Source organism: Rhamphochromis sp. 'chilingali', assembly GCF_963969265.1.
Source record: "Rhamphochromis sp. 'chilingali' genome assembly, chromosome: 16".
Taxonomy (NCBI): Eukaryota; Metazoa; Chordata; class Actinopteri; order Cichliformes; family Cichlidae; genus Rhamphochromis; species Rhamphochromis sp. 'chilingali'.
In genome coordinates, this window is record NC_137943.1 from 27,042,026 (window position 1) to 27,061,746 (window position 19,721).

The 19,721-nt window shown below is 39.7% G+C and overlaps 1 protein-coding gene and 1 long non-coding RNA gene across 2 annotated transcripts; both read right to left on the bottom strand.

Annotated features, from left to right (window-relative positions):
- Nucleotides 1-1,980: 1,980 nt before the first annotated feature.
- On the bottom strand, nt 1,981-15,671 carry LOC308383716 (uncharacterized protein). Its single transcript, XM_080861791.1, has 3 exons — nt 15,578-15,671; nt 9,298-9,446; nt 1,981-9,211 (listed from the first exon to the last, which is right to left on the bottom strand). Exon 3 carries the CDS (start codon nt 9,207-9,209, stop codon nt 7,968-7,970), a length of 1,242 nt encoding a protein of 413 aa, XP_080717917.1. The 5' UTR covers nt 9,210-9,211; nt 9,298-9,446; nt 15,578-15,671; the 3' UTR covers nt 1,981-7,967.
- Nucleotides 15,672-17,489: 1,818 nt separating this feature from the next.
- On the bottom strand, nt 17,490-19,299 carry LOC308413100. Its single transcript, XR_013974668.1, has 3 exons — nt 19,216-19,299; nt 18,231-18,327; nt 17,490-17,976 (listed from the first exon to the last, which is right to left on the bottom strand). It is a non-coding gene; the product is annotated as an uncharacterized lncRNA (long non-coding RNA).
- Between the last annotated feature and the right edge of the window lie 422 nt (nt 19,300-19,721).

Consider the following 19,721-nt stretch of genomic DNA (forward strand, 5'->3'; position numbering starts at 1 on the left):
TAGTGGGTTAGGTTAACTGGTGACTCTAAATGGCCCATAGGTGTGACTTTGAGTGTGAATGGTTGTCTGTCTCTCTGTGTTAGCCCTGTGACAGACGGATGACCTGTCCAGGGTGTACCCCGCCTCTCACCCCGTGCCAGCTCCAGTCCCCCCCTGACCCTGAAGTGGAGACGTGAAAGAGGATAGATGGATGGATAATCTATATAAATTTAGATTTTTAATGAAACTTGTACGCAAACAATTGGACTGCAGCTTCTTCTAAACTATGTATGATTTATCACACTCAGGAATGCATTTTTTATAAGAGCAGACTTTATAATAATCGTGTATAATGTTACATAATGACGTCATTACAGCTCATATTGGATTGTAATCTCTGCAGGGGAATAGCTCTTTATATGACTTCTAAATATTTAGAATTGAGGATTTATTTTATGATCAAGACTGCCATCTGTTTTATAAATGTATCCATTTTATGTGCGTATTTGAGAGGATTATATCAGCTGTGTCAGTTTTACTGTTTGATGATGTATTTATTACTGTTATTGACTTGCTTCGTCTAGTTATCCGTAAGGCTGAATTACGTTTTAAAAAACTTGCATGTTAAATTTTAACATGCAAAAATTTAACATGCAAATGTTGTTGCACAATTGCACAAATCTGCTGTTGTTTTTTAATCATTTGTTCTCACATAATAAAAAATGTGGCGTTTTAAGCTATATGTAATACTATTCTGACTGCTGTATGTGCCTTTTCTTTTCAAATAAGGTTTACTTACATATGTAAAGTAGAAAGCAATATTTAAGTGAAAATGCACTGCACACTTTTTCTGTCGACATGCCTTTTTCTGATGTAACACAAATAAGTACTTTGGACCTGCTATCTCAGCATCCTGCCACAGAAAATCAAACAGAGCGCACACAGATTGATTGCTCAGCAGAGGCCGCTAGGTGCGTAGACTGTGTTATTTACTGGTGACTGTGATAGCAACAGTCTAAACATCAGAGCTGTCAGAGGTGTCCATCCCTCCAGTCTCCGTCCTTTGTAACTGGTTGCTGTGCTTAGCTCACTTGTTTGTTTTTCACATAGTTACAGCTCCTCACTGTAAATCAGACTCTTCTTTTCCAGCCCTGCTTTGGACACTGGTTCTGTTTGCTCACCTCTGAGTGGACATTTATGAGGCCATGTATCCTCCACTGGAGCCTGGATCAGCAATCACTGTGGACTTCCCCATTCCCAGCCTGAATCCGAGTCTCACAGTGTTTACATTTTTATTTGCACTGATTTTTGTTTTACTAGGAGATTTTAAAAATATATATATATCCACGCTAAAAAAGAACTAATCTCAATTCCTGACACTAGGTGGCATTATTGTAATGTGCAGCATGGCTCTGAGCCTCAGCCCTTAGGCCTGTATTTACTTCATAAACAGAGACACCCAGAGGCTCCTTTATTGACAGAAAACAATCAAAGGAACATCTGACATATTTAACACTTTGTTTGCATTTTATGTCAAAACTCTCTCTTTATTACTGATTCCAGAAATCTTAAAAGTCTTGCTTTTTACTTTGCTTCCCTCGTGAGTATCAAACTGACACACAATGGTTCGTCTGTGATCTTGATCTATAGATGAAACACACGCCCAGATTAGCATCCATGGATACTCAGACAACTGTTTCAGCCTAGTCATTTCCTGCCTTTGGCTACTGATTGTGGCTAAGATCTCTGAGAATGGCACTTCCATGCCGATCATTTTGGTAACCCAATGCTGTAATTACAACTTCCCACGGTGAGTGAAATTAGAGCTCAAAAGAGGGATTTCAGGTAGCTGGGGTCAGCCTGGGTCATTGCCAGGGCAGAAAGGGGAACAGAAAAAGATTAGGAGTCTGTTTTCAGAGATACTGAACACAAATACTTAAAGACAAGCTTTTATTTCTCTGTCAACAATATTAAAGTGTATACACAATCAACATAGTGCATCTTCCTGTATAAATGTGGTTAAAAAAATCAGTGCTTTTATTACATACAGTATTGCCATTTTACATCTGAATGATTACTAATGATTCAGCGATACTGAAGACGTTACGGAGTGTCAAATATGTAGCTAATGGCACAAAATCTGTCTGCAGCATTTGCAAAGTGTTAACATTACAGAGAATCAGGACACAATTTTGTCTCAGGCAGATATCTGACTCATTGTCAGTTTTACAGCATTTTTACTGAAAAAACAACAACGTTACACTTAGCCTGTCACCACAAAAACAAGCCAACGTAGTTTGTTTTTCTTTCCTTTACAACAGTAGCCTTTCTTAATGAAAGTAGACTGACTAATTATAAAAAACAAACAAACAACAAAAAATCCCAAGCCTTGACTTATATTTGACACTTTTAAGACATCTCAGGCTGTTTATCAACTGTTTTATGAATTGATAGTTTATTAGTTTTCTTTTTTCTTTTTTTTTTTTAAATCTTTGTTCAAAGACAATAAAACATATACAATGATTTTGCTGGTCCGGACTTAAGATTAAACTAGCCTACATAGCCTATTAACTAAGATGTCTAACAGGCTTTTTAGGCTAACAAACAGTTTGTCAAACAAAGCTCGTTTATGTTAAAATGAAGGAGGGTTATAAAGTTTGATTACTTTTTTAAATATTCGGATTCCATGTATCCTATTATTTAATTTTGGCAATTTTAATTTCCCAGCAGGACTAAATTTAATCAAATTCAAATATATTTAGTCTAAATGTTACGGCCCTAGCAGGGCCTCCTTCTGAAGGTGCCTGGGTGGGCGTGTCCCACCACCTCTTCTGCCTGAGGTGCCACACTTCCCTTTTGTGCAGCTGACTCTCGTCAGTAATCAAGGAGATTTAAGCCCAGGGAAAGGTGATTTCTGGGCCAGAGTGCCATTAGTGTGGTTACAGCTTGTGAGCTGAGTGTTTGTAGCTAGTGAGCTGTGTTTTTGGTGGTTTTCAGCTAGTGAGCTTCATGTCCGTATTTGCAGTTAGTGAGCTGCTCTTTCTTTTTGGCTTACGTTTTACTTTATTGACAAAAGCCTGAGTTTTGTTTTCTTAAATGGTGATAGCGGCTTGTCCGTCTCTTTTAGTTGAGCTACTTTAATAAAACTCTTTAATTTAACCCTCATGCCTTCTTGTCTCCTTTTTCTGACCCGGACACTTTTTGTTACTTCCCCCTCACCGCCTAGACCCCTCAGGGGAACGTAACACTAAAAAAAAAAAAAAAGTGTGCTTATTGAAATGTATTTGACACTAAGCAATAGCGCAACACAAATGTCCAGTAATTTAGAATGTAATTTTAGAAACATGTAAACCTTTGGACTTGTAGGTATTTATACAGTCAAAAGTATAGTTAAGGTAGTGAAGTTTGAAAGTTGGCGCTTTTTTATGCCTCTTCCAAAATTTCAAAAGTTAGCATGTTTGCTAACTAGCAAGAAAATTAACCAAATATATGATTCATTTACAACTTTAGAATGTGGGTTTACAGGTTACAATAAAAAAAAAAAAGGTTAATAGTACATTCACCGTAGCTTTCTACTGTTTTTAAATGCTAATCCTGAATGTTATCAGTGTGATTTAGCTAAAGTTATCTTATATATATCAAGCTTTGGCTAAACTTTAAACAAAACAAAATTGGAGAGACCACATCATAAGAGACTACTTCATTCATTCTAAATTAAAAACACACTGTTTCATATATGAGGTAATACGAGGTAAGGTTTACTTATTGCTAACTTTACATGTAGCCTTAGCCTCACTCTTTTTATGCATTTTTTGTATACACCAAATACATTTTTTTTAACATTAGTCATTTCAATTAATATTGAGAAACCATAGACAATATTTTATTTTTACCAGTTCATGAAGTTTATTATTAGCTAAAATTCATTTGAATCTCAGTGTTGCTTCAATGTAATTAGCAAAATAGTCAAAACAAATGTTTTTTTTTTTTTTATATATATACAAGGACACATAAGAACGACAGTAAGTTAAAAAAAAACTAAAAAAAATGTTTATTAATTGAATCTAAATTATAGAATTTGATTTAAACTTTTAAAATGTGGTGAAATTCAGCAAAACTCTCTGTCACACGGGCTTAGGTGACTTAGGAACTGTACCAAAAACCTCCTTGTGATTGCTTTGGCTACTAGCAGGTTGCTAAAGTTTGCATTGAAGACAGACTTCACTGCAAACCCTTGCTATCCAACTACCAGTTGTTAGTGAAGATTGAAGAAGCGTAATGTAAAATAGGAACTGGAGAATGTTCATCTTCACGGAAAAAGTGTGTCAAACGACTGAAACTAACAGGCTTGAACACACAAAACTTCACTTTGAAAGCAAAATGTCTCAGTTTCCAGTTTGCGTTGCACTCTTCACAGTTCTACAACACTTAGTGAGGAGTTGGCGAATGTTTGCAGACAAGTTAGAATGCTCCATGCAAACTACGGGCAATCACAGCAATCTGTTGGCAATCAAAGTAATCACAGAGGTTTTTGGTGCAGCACTATATACCGCTGTCTGATTAATTTTATCCAACAACACCCAGGAAGCACTTGCCAACTATTCAGGAAGAAAATGTTTTTCCTTAGCAACCTCTTGCTAGGTCCCCAACCAGTCTCCAGGGCTGTGTGACTAGAACTTAGACTCCAGGAAATGTTTTGTCTTTAGTGGTGGGGATAAAGACAAGACATTCATGTAACAGAGTACAACCTGACTCTAACAATATGCTAACTTGTATATAATTTTTGCATGTTTGGCCAGATGAAGGTACCGAAACTACTTGGTTAGTTTTAGGAAAAGACTGTGGAGGAAAAGACTGTGGATTGGGTTAAAATACTACATTTATGACTACCACAGGATAAATGAGGCAAATTGTGTCCATATTTACAAACAAGCAAATCACATTTCATGGCTATTTCACAAATTGTGAAATTAAATTTTGTCAGCAGGTTATTCAGTCAGAAATAAAGTCCAGTACATAACTGCTGCCAATGTAAACCTATGACAAAAATATAAAGCTTGACAGGCACTGAAATAATAACCAGAGAATAACATCTAAAATGCACAGAACTGTACATCAGTGGCATGTAGCTGTATGTCCCTTTTACATTAACATAACAACAAGCTGTTTTGTGAATCAACTGTCTTTGCATTTGTCTTTTGACCGAAGAGCACTTGGCAACCTTACAATGTTGATATATAAAGCTTAAACGTAAAATATGTGAAAACTCATCTGGAAAATACAGATCAGTTTTTTTCAATTGCAGGAAGTTCCACACCCTTTGCTGCACCCTCAGTATTTCACTGAACAAAAAAACCAATTAGCCTGCGAAACCAGCAAGTGTGAGAGCGAGACATCCGTCTGTTTTCCACATCTTTGATAAGGATCGAGTGTCCTACACTGTCACAATAACCCTGCTGAGCACTGTTTTCTTTCGTGCAGGTCTCAGCTCCACTTTACCGAACAAGCACTGCTTAGATTTGTATCTTAAACCAGCATTTAGGCCCAACCGCCATGGCCTTTTTCAAACTCTCTGCACATTTCAGTGTGTGACGCAAAGCAAGCGTCGTCATCTTGTCTGTCCTTTTATCCTCCCTTAACAATGAAAGACACATAAAATTAGATTTGTCATCTTAGCTTTACATTCTACATTTAGCTCTAAATTAACTACGAACATAGCGGTGGGATTAGTCATTGTTAAGCACCTATATTTCTGGTTGTGCAGCTTAATCAGGAATTCTCTTGTGTTCGGTACAACAAGTCGAACAGGAATGGCCGGAACAACGACAGTTGTGTGAGGTAAAGAAAAAGTAGACACAAAAGGCTGCTGTACTTAGCAGTTAAAAATATATCCTCGTTCCTTGTCTTTAAAATGACATTAAATGCACACTGCACTCGACTCAGTATTAAACAGAATAAATCTATTTCCGCGTTTTTCCATAAGCGAAAAGAAAAAAGAAAAAAGGAAAATCAGGCCTCCCTTTTGAGCCGTCACTGCGTTCCTCGGGTCCCACAGGAAAAGCTCCAGATTAAATCACTTCCTCACACATTGTGATACTGTGGAGGCTGGACCACACTGTCCCTGTAACTAGTTAATGCATTGTTTTGATTTGGCTGTTGTTTTTTTACACACTAATAGGAAATTTGGGGAAATACATTTATTTTTTCTACCCAGTTATAGACTGATAAAGCTCCCTGATCTGTGTGTTACGTATGGAGACAGAGGTAAAGGAGCATTGTTCTTCCTAGAACTGAGGGCTTCTGGACTGAGATCTCAGATGTAGTATATCCACCTGATTATCACTAGATATAATTTAACTTAATGTTATTTTTTTATGCTAGAATATAAGAAGTTTTATGAAGGAGCATAAAAGTGATTTACTTGCATTCCTGATCAGAAAATTTAATTTTGCTGTTTGAATGTTATGTTTGATTCATTTCTGGCCTCTCACTGAAGTCCAGTATACTGTCTCAAATTCAAGTATGAAAAATTTAGTTCAGTGAATTCAGTTATTTCAGTTGTAAACAAGTCTTTGAAAGATTTCTGAAATATTTGTGTTTTCTTAGTTTTTTGACAGGTGGTCTAAGAAATTTATAAGGTACTCTATGTTGGATGCTTGTAGTAAAAGCCAAAGGTCTAAATTGTGTGTATAAAGCCTGCGAGCCAAAAACCCAGGCTTCATTCTGCTTTTAGCATTTGTTTTTCTCTTTTGTTTCTCCTCTAGGTGCTGTATAAATGTCATATAGAGTGGGTAATCGTAATATGGTCTAAGCACACAGCTATAGCTGCGAGCACAAAAGCCTCACTCCTGCTGTTCAAATCTGCTCCTTCTACAGGGCAGCCAATCAGAAGAAACTTGGCTTAAAGGGAGATAAAAAAAAGTCTTGTTTCAGACATAGAAGAGCTGACCAACATAACAGGTCTTCTTTCGATGAAGGGCAAAGAGCTATCTGGCTTTGCCCAGGTTAGACATCAACATACTAGCACCTTAAAAAGGCCCAGTCAAACCAGAATACTGAAAACATTAAATTTGTATACATTTAGTTACCCAAATTTATGCCTCAAAGCAAGCCAACACAGCAGTGCTGGTTTTGAAAGAAACCAAATTAGTGTAAAGTAGATGTTTTTCTGTGGGTTAAGAACAGGCGCATCAGTGTCGGCTGCATTTGACTTACAGGAAGTCCTTCACTGCTAATTTAAACTGCACTGTTATCAATGCTGTGCTTTTCCACCTATGACAAGTCAACATGTCCACTGTAAAAAACAACAACATGTATTTCTGCCTCTGATCACTGACACTAATACATGTATGAATTTATTTCTAAATAAGCTTTGGACTAGCATTAGCATCTTCATGTTAGCGCTTCCCTGTTAGATGTAAAACTGTTATCAAACCTCCAAAACTAATTACAGAAATCTTGGTATTTCCAGGCTTTTAAACTTAAAAACGTAACTTTATTTATTCCAGACACAGAAGCAGAAATAAAAAACTTCTAAAATACCATGGCGTGAGCATGCATCGAAGCCATGACAGATTTGTCATTTATTGAGCTACAGTGTTGTTTCTGCTTAACTTTAGTTTCTGCATTTATCAGATAGGGCAGTACAGACAGAGCAGGCCCTGCTGTATCTTTATGCTATGGGAGGCTAACTTCTAGAAACTTTCTGTGTGTTATGACACAAGTATATGACTATTTTAAGGAAAACTCTTTTCAGATATTTGAGAGAATCAAGTGGATCAGTTGCCAAACCAACTGAGACTAGGTAGTTCTGCTCTGATGAAATAAAAAAGAAGACAGACAAAAACACAAAGAAGGACAGAAACCTGTAGTAACTTTGGCAGGAATATCTTAAGACCTCATCATGCAGGAAGTTGGTTTGAAGGCACCATGTGAATGCCACAAATATTCTAATAAAGATTTTTTAAAGTATTTCCTGTAATGCTGATCTATTCTTTGGTGGAAGATGATGTCGCCACATTCTCGTACTCGCCATGGTCCGAGTCCTCCAGTTCGATACCTGGCACCAGGTTGTAGTACTCGGTTGACTGAGTCATGTAAGCTTTCTCCCTGTCAGCTGAGTCTTTCATCACTTCTGTGACACTCACCGTGTCCAGCTCTGTATTATTGGCCCCATCAGGCTCCTGGGAGCCTTGCCTCTCCTCTGTGGAGCTGGAGCGGCACGAGGTGACTCGCGGAAGAGACTCTACTGAGCCCAGCTTGATCTCCACTTCTTCATAGATGTCCCTGGTGCTGCCCAGGAGGGCGGATGCTGGGCGAAGCAGCAGCTGGTTCTTCAGGATCCCCTCTCCAGCTTTACCCTGCTCAGCCGCTGAAGGCTGCTGTTTGCTGCGATGCTTCTGGCCGTTGGAGCTGGAACTGTGAGGCCTCTTTTTTGAGCTGCTGAAAGTAGGCACTTCTTTTTTCTTCCTCGTCCTCCCACAGCACCAGCAGAGCAGCAAGGTGGACAGGACGAGGAGGGGAAGGACAATGAAGAGCGCTGTGAGGCCGGCTGGCCGACACGCATCGGAAACCTTCACCGACAACACAGTCCTGCCGGCCAGGTGCCAGGGAGAGAAGCAGGTCATGTTCCAAAGCAGATCCTGCAGTTTGATGGTGCGATTAGCCTCCCTTCTTGCCTCCAGGCCTTCCACTAACAAGCAAGAGCAGTCCCAGCGGTTCCCATCCAGCTCCAACTTTTGAAGCCTCGGATTGTCCAATATAGAGCTAGGGAGGAAATTTAGCTGGTTTTCTTGTAGAAACAACTTCTGGAGGTTGTTGGAGTCCTTTAGAAAGTCCCCAGGAAGCTCCTGAAGTAAGTTCCCAGCCAGATCCAGCTCCTTCAGACTGGGCTGTCTCCCCAGAAACCCACTTGGTAACATTTTTAGTCTATTATGACTCAAAAAGACCTTCTGCAATGCAGAGGCCCCAGAAGCCTCTTCGCCACTGATATCGAGAGAGCTGATATTACAGTTGGAGAGATCCAGTGTCACTATGTTTGTTTCATTGGTAAACACAGACCAGTCCACACGGGTGAAAGCAGATCCAGAGTAGTTCAGGCAACACACATCAGCAGGAACCTTGGAGGGAAACTGGGACATAATGGTGGCTCCTGGACAAACACATCCAACAGCAAGTCCTGTCTTCACTAGCAATATGAAAATCAGCCGGAGACTCCACTGGAAAACCATCTCTGAAACAGAAAAGACTGTTAAACCCAGCACAGAAAACATGACTTCATCACTACATATTGGTGCTCTGTCTGTTACTCCACCCTACCTGTTTCCTTGTCTCTAGGAAGGGATCCACTTTATGTTGGCTAACAGAGCTGGAATTATAGTTGTAAACCTAGCAGCTCCTCCTCCAGGTTGCTGTGAGGATCGCAAGAGTTGGCATGGTGACGCGAATCACTGGGGATCAGTTGCTAGCTGTGAGAGAGGAAACAGATGCTTCTATGACTCTCACATGAAAGTAATCTCTTAACTGACAGATGGGAGTTACACATGCATGAGTGGAGTGAAAAACCGGACTCTAATCTGAGAAGAAGGTTATCTACACAGACTTAGACCCCCTCAAATCTGGATCTATGTCTCACTTTAATGCCAACATGTCAATAAACTTGCTCTTTGAAACAACCTCCAGCATTTTGGTGTTTATGGTTGAAGTTGATTTAACTGTGTGTTTGTGTAAACCTGCTTGTAAGAATTAACTTTGTAAGGTAAATACAGTAGTACTTAATAGTTCAGTTTAAGCCTGAATTTTTGTTTAAATAATTATAATTAATTATAATGCCAGTCAGAAACACCCAAGCTTACTAGCATGCCTTGTAAAAAGTGATATACAACTAAAGTATAAAACTGTAGTTAGAAAATTGCTTGAAAGAAAGTCTTAAAGACTTCACGTGTGATGCAATTTACCAAATGCACAGTGTACAGGATGTACACGCTTTATACATGGAGATAAAAATGATGCTGAGGTTCATTATGGTCACAAAAATGCAGCAGGGTTTCCCACAGATTCTGAGTCTATTTGTGGAAGTTGGGGCCGAGCATGTGTGTGTGTGCACTCGACGGGGGCACATGCACACTTCTTAAGTAAATAAACTGAAAAGACTACTTGGTGACAAATAAATAACAGATTAATAAAAGCAGCAGTTTGTGAGCATGAACTCTGTGGACATGAGCTGCACTTGCTCAAGGCAGCTTTGATTCACAGTAACTGTACCTGTAACTTGTACCATACAGAGTTTATATAAACCATGCAGATAAATATAAATAGCATCCATAGCAGATTTGAGCTATTCCCAGTTTGTGTTCTTTCTGTTAAATTTGGGGCTTGAAAAGCCCACATATTGTTGCTGTGATGGTTTTTCCAGAATCCTCAGTGACTCTTTGGACCACCGGGATAAAAATATGCCCTCCAATGAAGATAAATGAGATTTAGAACCTGTTTACAACATTTCTTGGAGCGAAAAATCTGTCTGTGCAATCAGCGAGCTGAATATTTTTACTTCCAGATGTAGAAGAATCTGTGGGGATTCTTCAGAACAACAGTAAGTGCTTTTAAATGACCTTCTGGTGCATTTAAACTTTGCTGGTTAATTTAGTTTTGGAAAAACAAATGGTTACCTCAGTGAATATATGCTCTTAATGTCTGTGTAGGGCACAAACTGGACTTAACTTCAACAGCAAAATACAAATGTGCTATTTTTATCCATAAATATAAACTTTGTTTTGTAGCGTCTGGACAGGTTCATTTTGAAAATGTACGGGAATAAACAATTTCACAGCACGTATAGTAAAAAACGAAGATGACTCAGAGGATGGTACCCAAAATGTCTTATTTCACTGTAATTTCACTCCATCGTAATTACTTTAAACTCAGGTTTCATCCCTGCCGTGTGTCTGGCTGGGAGAACGTGACACGACAATATTTTGGAAAACCTGCACTTGGAGACACAAATAAACTAATTGCTGGTCACTTCCTAAAACTCACATGTGTACTGTGACGCCGCCTGAACATGAAAGCGCATGTGGTCGGCATAAACAAGGCCTTTCTTTTCCAAATGACTTACATGTGAAGCGGGCAGGATGACACCAGCCGGGACGGAGACTGTGTTTGTTTCGCCCGCCAAAAAAAGGAATGCGATAAATTATCAAACAAAAAAGCAAGACCCACCGCGGTCTGCCTGTAGACCTCATGTAACCATGGCAACCAACATTTGAAACCAACTTAAGGTAGGGACGGGCTTATCCCAAATAACCTTCACACAACTAAGTCACATGGTAACAACTGGCAACTAGTTACGGTTTCTTCCTGGGTTCAAACCTGAGCAGGGACCTTCTGGGTAGAGTGTGCATGTTCTCCCCGTGACTTTTATCTTAACTTATTGTTGCTCTTTGCTCACAAGCTCAAAATCTATTAGTTGTTCCTTGTACAAGACCAGGGGGTTAGGGCCTTGCAGTCTGTCACTCCAAGGCTCTGGAACAGATTACGACTCCAACTCTGTTTAGCTGACTGAAACTTTTCTGTTTAATCAGGCTTTTTAATTTGTTTTGTTTTCATTTAACATAGTTCTCGTCTTATATTAATTGTGTTTTAATTCTTGTACGTGCTTTGTGACTTTTATGCCTGTGAAATGTGCTACAGATATAAACTTTACTTACTTTGGATCCCTGGTTTCTCCTACCCCGCCTATCTCAGCTCAGGACACTCTCACCAAAGAGATTCCTAATCTCAGCCAAACTCCAGATGCCAGAATTAAACAAGTGATAGAGAATTTATCTGAAACCTTCTAAAACAGGGGTCCCCAATCCCAGTCCACAAGGGCCGGTGTCCCTGCAGGTTTTAGATCTCACCCTGGGTCAACACACCTGAATCACATGATTAGTTCATTACCAGGCCTCTGGAGAACTTCAAGACATGTTGAGAAAGTAATTTATCCATTTAAATCAGCTGTGATGGATCAAGGACACATCTAAAACCTGCAGGGACACCGGCCCGCGTGGACTGGGATTGGGGACCCCTGTTCTAAAAGAAGAACATTTGCTTTTCTTCTAAGCTGTTCTCTGGATTTTGGACCTTTGTTTGGGGAAAACAAGACACAAATCTTCAAGTCTCAGAAAGCTCAATGTATTTTCACTATTTTGATGTCTTATATCAAAACGGGTTATATATTGAACCCACTCTATATAGCGACAGCACTCCCTGATAGCAGTGCGCTCCCAAGCAGCGAAATGCAAATCATTAAAACTGCTCATGAACAGGTTGCTGTGTTTGCCCGTTTGTTCCTCTTTTCATTTTCTCTTTTCAAATATGGATAACCGTGTTCTGACTGGGAATATTCTGTGTGAATGTGTTCTAAATAATTTTGATTGTTTTGTTTACTGGTTCCATTTATCATACTTTTCTAAATGATTAAATACATTCTGGTAGAAATAAAAAGGGGGGCTAAGGCCTTGAACGGGCCTTTGATGTGTCAGTGGGATGTGTCCCAGCTAAAGAGGCTTGCCTTGAATCGTGCAGTCTCAGAGGCTCTACTGCCAACATCCTGGAGTTGGACAACACAATTCCCAGACCAAAACCAACCAGACATGTCTATAATTCCTGGTTTACTCAAGTGTAGCGTTTTTAATAATTTTCTCAGACTCTTCCAGATCGTGAGTGTGCTCCTCTGTAAAACCAAATGTTCTCCTGGACATAAAAGAGGCACAAATGGCTTTTTTTCAACCTTGACTTAAAATATCAGCACAGCAGCGAGGCTCCTGAACAAATGCAGGAAGTGAGCGTCAGTGGAGAGAAATAATCTGCCTTGAGCTGATATCTGCCGCTTGTAGAGATGATCTAACATTTCTAGTATGAGTATGAGGGAGGATGAGATATGGTCGGTATGAAGGAGGCTGTATATGTTAAAGGGAAAGTCTGTATTAAATGGGATCTTATTGCACTTCTGACAGTGAAAACAGCTTCATAGAGAGTATAACAGCTTTAATTGTGTATTTTAATCGTCACTTTAGACTAAAACTAAATTCTTTAATATTAGCATGAAGTGACTTTGAGTAAAACACATCCTTTACAGGGAATAGCTGATTTTTCCCAGCAGAGCCAAGCTGTTAATGTGAACTAGAAGTTTAGAAACGATACAGCACTGCAGGATCTTTTAATGATATCTGCTACATTAAAAAAAAAGTTTGACCAAGATCCAGACCGAATAACACATTTTACAGTTGAAAAACCGTAAATTAACCTTGTTAATGTTCTCTGTAACAATAAAGTACTATCCCTTAATAAACCTGATCCAGTGTGGCTGCACTGTTATATCTTCTTAATAATTTTCCAACAGATACATCTGCACTCGGCTACTGATATACTGGTCTAGCTTTAGCTGTCATATTGGACGTAATGGCTGGTATGGCAACAGAGCAACAGTCACTGGAGACGAGTTTCTGGACACCTGATAAATGTAAAGTCATTTACATCATTCTTGTTTTGGTTTGGTTTGTGCAAACTCCTGAGACAAATATCTGTCCTCTTTAGCAGCTACGTGCTCCAGTGTGTTCACCAGCTGGTTTCTAACTTTGTGTCTGCAGTTTGGTGCGAAGCCAGCAGTCCACCGACAGTTTACATAGCTTTTTAACACTCAGGAGAACAGTGAGAGTGAACCAACGCTGGCCAGAAAACAAAAGATGAGCTGAAAGACACTAAAAGTGAGGGGTGAAAACAGTTATATCAGTCATTTGCTCCTTCTGCCGCGAGCATTCCTGGGATGACAAACAGGCATGTTTCCACTTCAGAGGAATAAAATCTGAATAAAATATGATCACTTCCATCTCCATATTTTTATTTTCTCATATTTATTCAGGACGAATATGGGAACTTGAAGGTCTCCCTGCTGGAAACTAAACATCTAAATCTGTTGCAGAGTACTGAACATGTGACATTCACTTGTGCTGGGATGCTGATTAGTTGATATATGGAGTAAAGCGTCATTAAAGGGGACTTATCATTCTCTATAATTCTTTCTTTTTTTATTATACCGAGGCTCGATACAGCTCCTTGGTTCTGAAACAAATCATTGCCTTTAAGGCAAATTGCTTCTGATTGGCTGCTCTTCACAAACAGAAGGTTTCACAGCAGGCAGTTGGTGCTTCTGACCTCACAGCCAGATCATTGTTTGGGTGGATGACTATATTATTATTATACAGAGCCAAGAGCAGGAAAAACTGTCTTTAAAAACACTGAGCTTTTTGGCTCACGGGCATAATACTTACACTTACTCTGACATCAGTTTTTAACACTCCGCTCATGTTTAATATTAAAATCCAGTCTTCTAATCGTATATGTATGACAGAAACAGACAGAGAGCACGTTAGGTCCAGATTAAAAAGCAGACATTTATTGATAAATCCTCAAAAAATAAGGAAACAAGACAGCAATCACCAATTTAAGATCTACCAGTGGATGTTCATATGTCATCATTTGAACAGAGCCTGTATAGTGCTCTGTTTATTTATAATATGCACCATTTCATTTGCATGTTGCACAGCCCTGTGAGAAATCTTTGTTCTAACTGATGGCTATCAAGACCCAGGAACATCCCTCTGAACACGGAAAAGGAAAATGCGTGAAGGAAATAATTTGCCTGGAGTTGGACACTTTGGTTCAAATGTTCACGCCCGAGCAGGAGCCAAGTCTGGACAGCTCTTGTATATGTGCAACTAAGTTCATGCAGTCGCTCGTTAAGATAACTGCATGTCTGAAATGTCAAACTCCCATCTCGCCCTGATAACAGGGGCAGTGAAAAGGTTATAGGGTCCCTGCTGAGCAGCATCTGACTGACATGCCTTGTTTGAGGTGTCAGTCAGTCTATGTCCAGTATTCAGTGCAAACATTAGCTGATGAGCTGATCTTTGGATTCTGACACTACACACAAACATAAGTCACTTGCTGACCTTTGCAGATCTTCTGAGTTACGCCTTTAAGAAGATTTAAATCTGGAGAACAAGGATGATCTCACTGACCAGCAATGTGAGTTGCTACATCCTCTCTGGGAGCAGAGCTTCCTCTGAAATAACGGTCTCCATTCTCCTTCATTTGAGCAGAAAATATCTGAGCTAAATTAGAGCTGCAGCTGACCACACACTGGGGTGGGGGTGGTGGGGGGGGGGGGGGGGGGGTGATTTGGGGGCTTATTGTGTAAAATTTTAATTCTCCAAACTCAGTACTGTTAAATATTCAAATGTAATTCAATAATTACCAAAATCAAATTAATTAAATATTCTAAACACTTATTTGGTGTATGGTCGACTTTCTGAATGTGATTGGATAGCACTGGGTCACATAGGTCCGTGACCACCTGCAGTGCTTAAATCTGGCCACTGTTCACCATAAAAACACATTAAAAGCATTATTCTACGACTCGGACCAAAACAAAGTGGCTATAATTGAAAAAACAAACAAACAAACAAACAAACAAACACGGGAACACCTCCTAAAAGTTAAGTGAAGGTGCGTTTTGACGCACAAACACGCAGTCCATATTTAAAACACATCACCTTACCTGCGATGTCAGCTACAGGCGTGTTGCGCTGAAACCCTGATGGACGACTCGAACATCACGCACAGCCACGGCAGCAGCTCCTCTCTCCTCTCTGCATCCCATCAAGTGGTCCGTCTGAAGGGCTTCCCCTCTTCCAGCGAATCTGGGGGCGCGTCTTCCTCCGAGAGGAGTGTGGAAACACAGCCTCCTGGTTGTGTGAGGGAGTGTATCTTTGTGTGGGTGTTAATAAAGTTAATCCTTACACAATGTGATCCTTTATTTGGTTGAAGACGACAGATTGAACCCTCGCTGAGCACCGGGCAAAGTTTAACTGAAGCCACTGAAGGTGTGTGATGTAGCAGGGCGCCACCTCTTGGTTGAAGTCGTTTTCAACATTTCACCGACTCAGGATCGGATGAATCCAGTGTTGGCGTATTTTAAATAATAAAAAGCAGATAAATATAAACTTGAATTCTAGCAAAATTTTGTAAAAATTGAGTGCATATGTTGTATTGGTTATTTCATGCACTAAAAACAGCTGAAAGTGGCTGAGAAAAATGTCTGACTCGTATAATCCACAACCCACAGGATGCTGCTGTTCCAACAGTAAATAATCAGAATCAGAACACTTTATTAATCCCAGAGGGAATTACATAAAGAACTATTAATATCAAAAATTAATTAATGGCACAAGTAAACACACTTGTCACTTTAGCAGGGGTACAGATACTTTGGCAAGAGATGAATCAACGATTCAACTTTATTACTCAAGTAAAAGTGAAGGAGTATAGCCTCTGAAATATAGGCATTTATTAAAGTCAGACTTATATACTGGAAGATTCAAAAATTCATCTTAGAAACTTCCGATTGTTCCAAGTCCCAGTAATTGTGGCAGTTTGAAAAAGATTTAATAAAGGTTTCATAAAATAACAGTCAAATTTCAGATGAGAGAAGAAGAAAAAAACTAAATGAAAGTGGCTTACTGCAGAGTGCAATTACTGCACTTGTGTTCATTATGGACCGATTTCTGACAGAAACGTTACACACTGCAAATTCATTCCCTCACTCACTTTAAAATAAATAAAATACTGATCATCTCGATGCCCCTTGTATTGTGGCTCTCCTGCTTTGAAAGGGAAACTGCAAATACATGATTGCAACTACAAAGATATGCACGGGCCAGCTTCACTGATGCTCTGCTCCACAGAGTTAGTTTTTTTAGGACTTCTGCCTCGGCCTAAACCAACACACTCTCAAAATTTGACCAGCTGTTCCTGAGACGTAAAGTTGAAAACTTTCCAGATTTTGTTTTCTCTATTCTGAATATTGACACATTTAACCTGGTTTCCCTTTTAAGTGAAATTTTATAAGACTTGGTACATAAATATTTCAGGTATTGTCAAAATGTTGTGATCTTTGACCACCGAATAATTAACTTGAACACTCAGTTTCAGGCGATCTTCTATACTTTTGGATCTGTATGATGCCAGTGAGAGTGGATATCCCAAATATGATCATCTCAGCCACAAAGAAGCTCCATCCATCTGCTGTTCAAGCCTTATGCTTGTGATAGGCAACCAATCAGAAGAGGTTACATGGAGGCAGAGGAGACCTAAACTCATATGGAACTGTGAACCAAACAAAGCTCCTTTAATAAAGTGCAAAAAAATATGTTGAATTCCCTCTAAACAAGAAATTATAATATAAAGACCAAAATATAATCAATTCAGTGTGGAATACATATGTGTCAGCAAATTTTCTACTGTGTTTTTCTCCACATACTGTCAATGATCCACTGAACAGCCCCCACTGTTGTTCTGAGGCAGCTCAGTCATCCAAGTCTCACATGAATGCCTTTTGGGAAGTCAAAGAGGCCATAAGCTTTACTAACACCTTTGCTTTTACTATGAGATGCAGCTTTAATGTTTTCTTATGTATGTGCACCAATAAGTTCTTTTTGTAGAGAACGACGGCGCAGTGAGGGCACTTCACTGACTTTAAATACATCACACGTGAAGAGAGCAGCTCTGTGGCTTCAGACTGTGCCGCCTCGGCAGGTGGTTTACAGGCGTCTGGAGGGGGAGCCGAGTTTGGCTGACAGGATGGCGGAGTGTCAACAGGTGACACAAGTGTGCAACAATGGTCTGACATTACAGAGTCCTCTCCAGCTGATGTGGGAAGGTTACGCTCCAAAGGAGGCTGCGCTGACCTCTGCTGGGGAGCACAGGGAGTGAAAAAGGATGATGACGATGATGCAGGTGCCCTGATTTCTGCCGAAGGTGGCACTGTATCACATGTGTTTCGACATCCAGTTACGTGTAATGTCATATCCTCTTTGCGCATGATTGTTTTCTCACAGTGCGGGCAGTGGTAATGACCTGTGTCTCGGCAAGGCAGGTTGCATCTGCAAATGTTTGTATCTGCAAGGGACAGCCATACATCACAGTTAGGAATTTAGCTGTCCAGCTGTGATTTTACTCAGTGATGCGATGGCATAAATATTTAAAAATCATGTTTCTTTCAAAGTAACTCTAGCTTTCTTCTAAAGCTGATCTACTGACTCCAAATCAGAGTTGGTAAGAGTAAGTAAAACTGTTGACCTTTAAATGTACGGTAAATGCAACGCTGTTAATCAAAAGAAGCCCACATTTATTTCCTCTTGTCATCAGCTTACCTTGGAAATAAACTGCATTTTTGATGTGGGACTCCAGATGTCTGCACATGGTCCTTGCACGTGTGGTGGTGAATTTGGGACACAGAGGGCAGCCCAGCTGTAAACAATTCCCAGTTTTACTCTTTAACTGGCATCCAGTCTTAATTATGGATGGATGCATCCTTCATCATATTTTTATTTACTTTTTCCTTTATACAAAAATAAAACATATGATGATGATGGATGGATGCATCTGGAAAACAGTTTTTTTATTATCATTATTACTTGTTCTATGTGGTTATTTTATAAATTATGAAAGAATAAACTACACAGCCCACATTAGGAGCCGGTTTCCAGGACAGTGACTAGGTTAAATGCCAACCGTCTCCTTACACGTTGTTAGGCTTGTCAACTGCGAGGGTCACAGTAAGCTCCAAGAGTCACAGTAAGCTCCAAGAGTCACAGTAAGCTCCAAGAGTCACAGTAAGCTCCAAGAGTCACAGTAAGCTCCAAGAGTCACAATCTTAAAAATGAGCTATATGTAAGAATTTATTTTAAAGCTGATTCAAAAAGAAACAATTTTGCTACCAAATGCAGTTTATTATCCAAAATATGTTTTCTGCCTCTCTGACAAATAAAAATCATCATCAGCCACACAACAGACTGAACAATGAACAATAACACACACACACACACACACACACACACACACACACACACACACACACTGAACCTTCAAATTCACACTAATATAACAAAACCCCGTCAAACCAGTAAATATTTAAAGTGTCTATCAATTCAGATAAAGTATTGAAGAACCTTTTTCTACACCAATCAGCTGTGACCAATAAAGGACGTTCTGGTCTGCGCATGCGTGATTATCTCAAGCGCTGACAGCTAAAAACAAACACTCGCTTTGACAGGTTTAACACTTTAAGACTGTCACACACTAGATTCTTCGGTATATTCAAGTTTAATGTAACGTAACTTTAGAAAATATTCTTACCGCTGTGAGAAAACAAAAACAGATGCAGACGGACCTCCGCGACAGTTACCTCCACAGGTTGCAGGAAATTACGTGACAGACTGCTCATGGGCAACTTTACTTCCTCGTCTTTAGGTTTACTGTGGTTAGACTAAAGGTGCAAGTCGCCCCCTACTGTAGTAGACGGTAACATCGTCATTACAGTATATTTTGAATATTAGACCTGGTTTCTATATATTTAATTGAAGCCTTTTGAGCTATCAGCTTCTCTTCCCGGACCTGCCTCACTCTGTTTCCCTGCATTTGTCTTTTTAATATGAACTTCTCGACTTCCTGACCTCTATGTAACATCGTCTTAACTCTGATGAAGAGCAGCTGAATTGATTACATGGCTAGTGCTGCTAAATCCTGCAGGAAGTGTATTAACAGAGGACTACAAAGGGAGAAGTGCTGAGTAATCTGGCCCTGTCATACCTTAAAAGCCTCACAATATCATTTTAGCTAACCTGAGCACTTTGCTCTCAGAC

What these genes read in the sequence shown, in the direction of transcription:
- LOC308383716 (XM_080861791.1), bottom strand. Translation starts at nt 9,209, where the DNA reads ATGGTTTTCCAGTGGAGTCTCCGGCTGATTTTCATATTGCTAGTGAAG.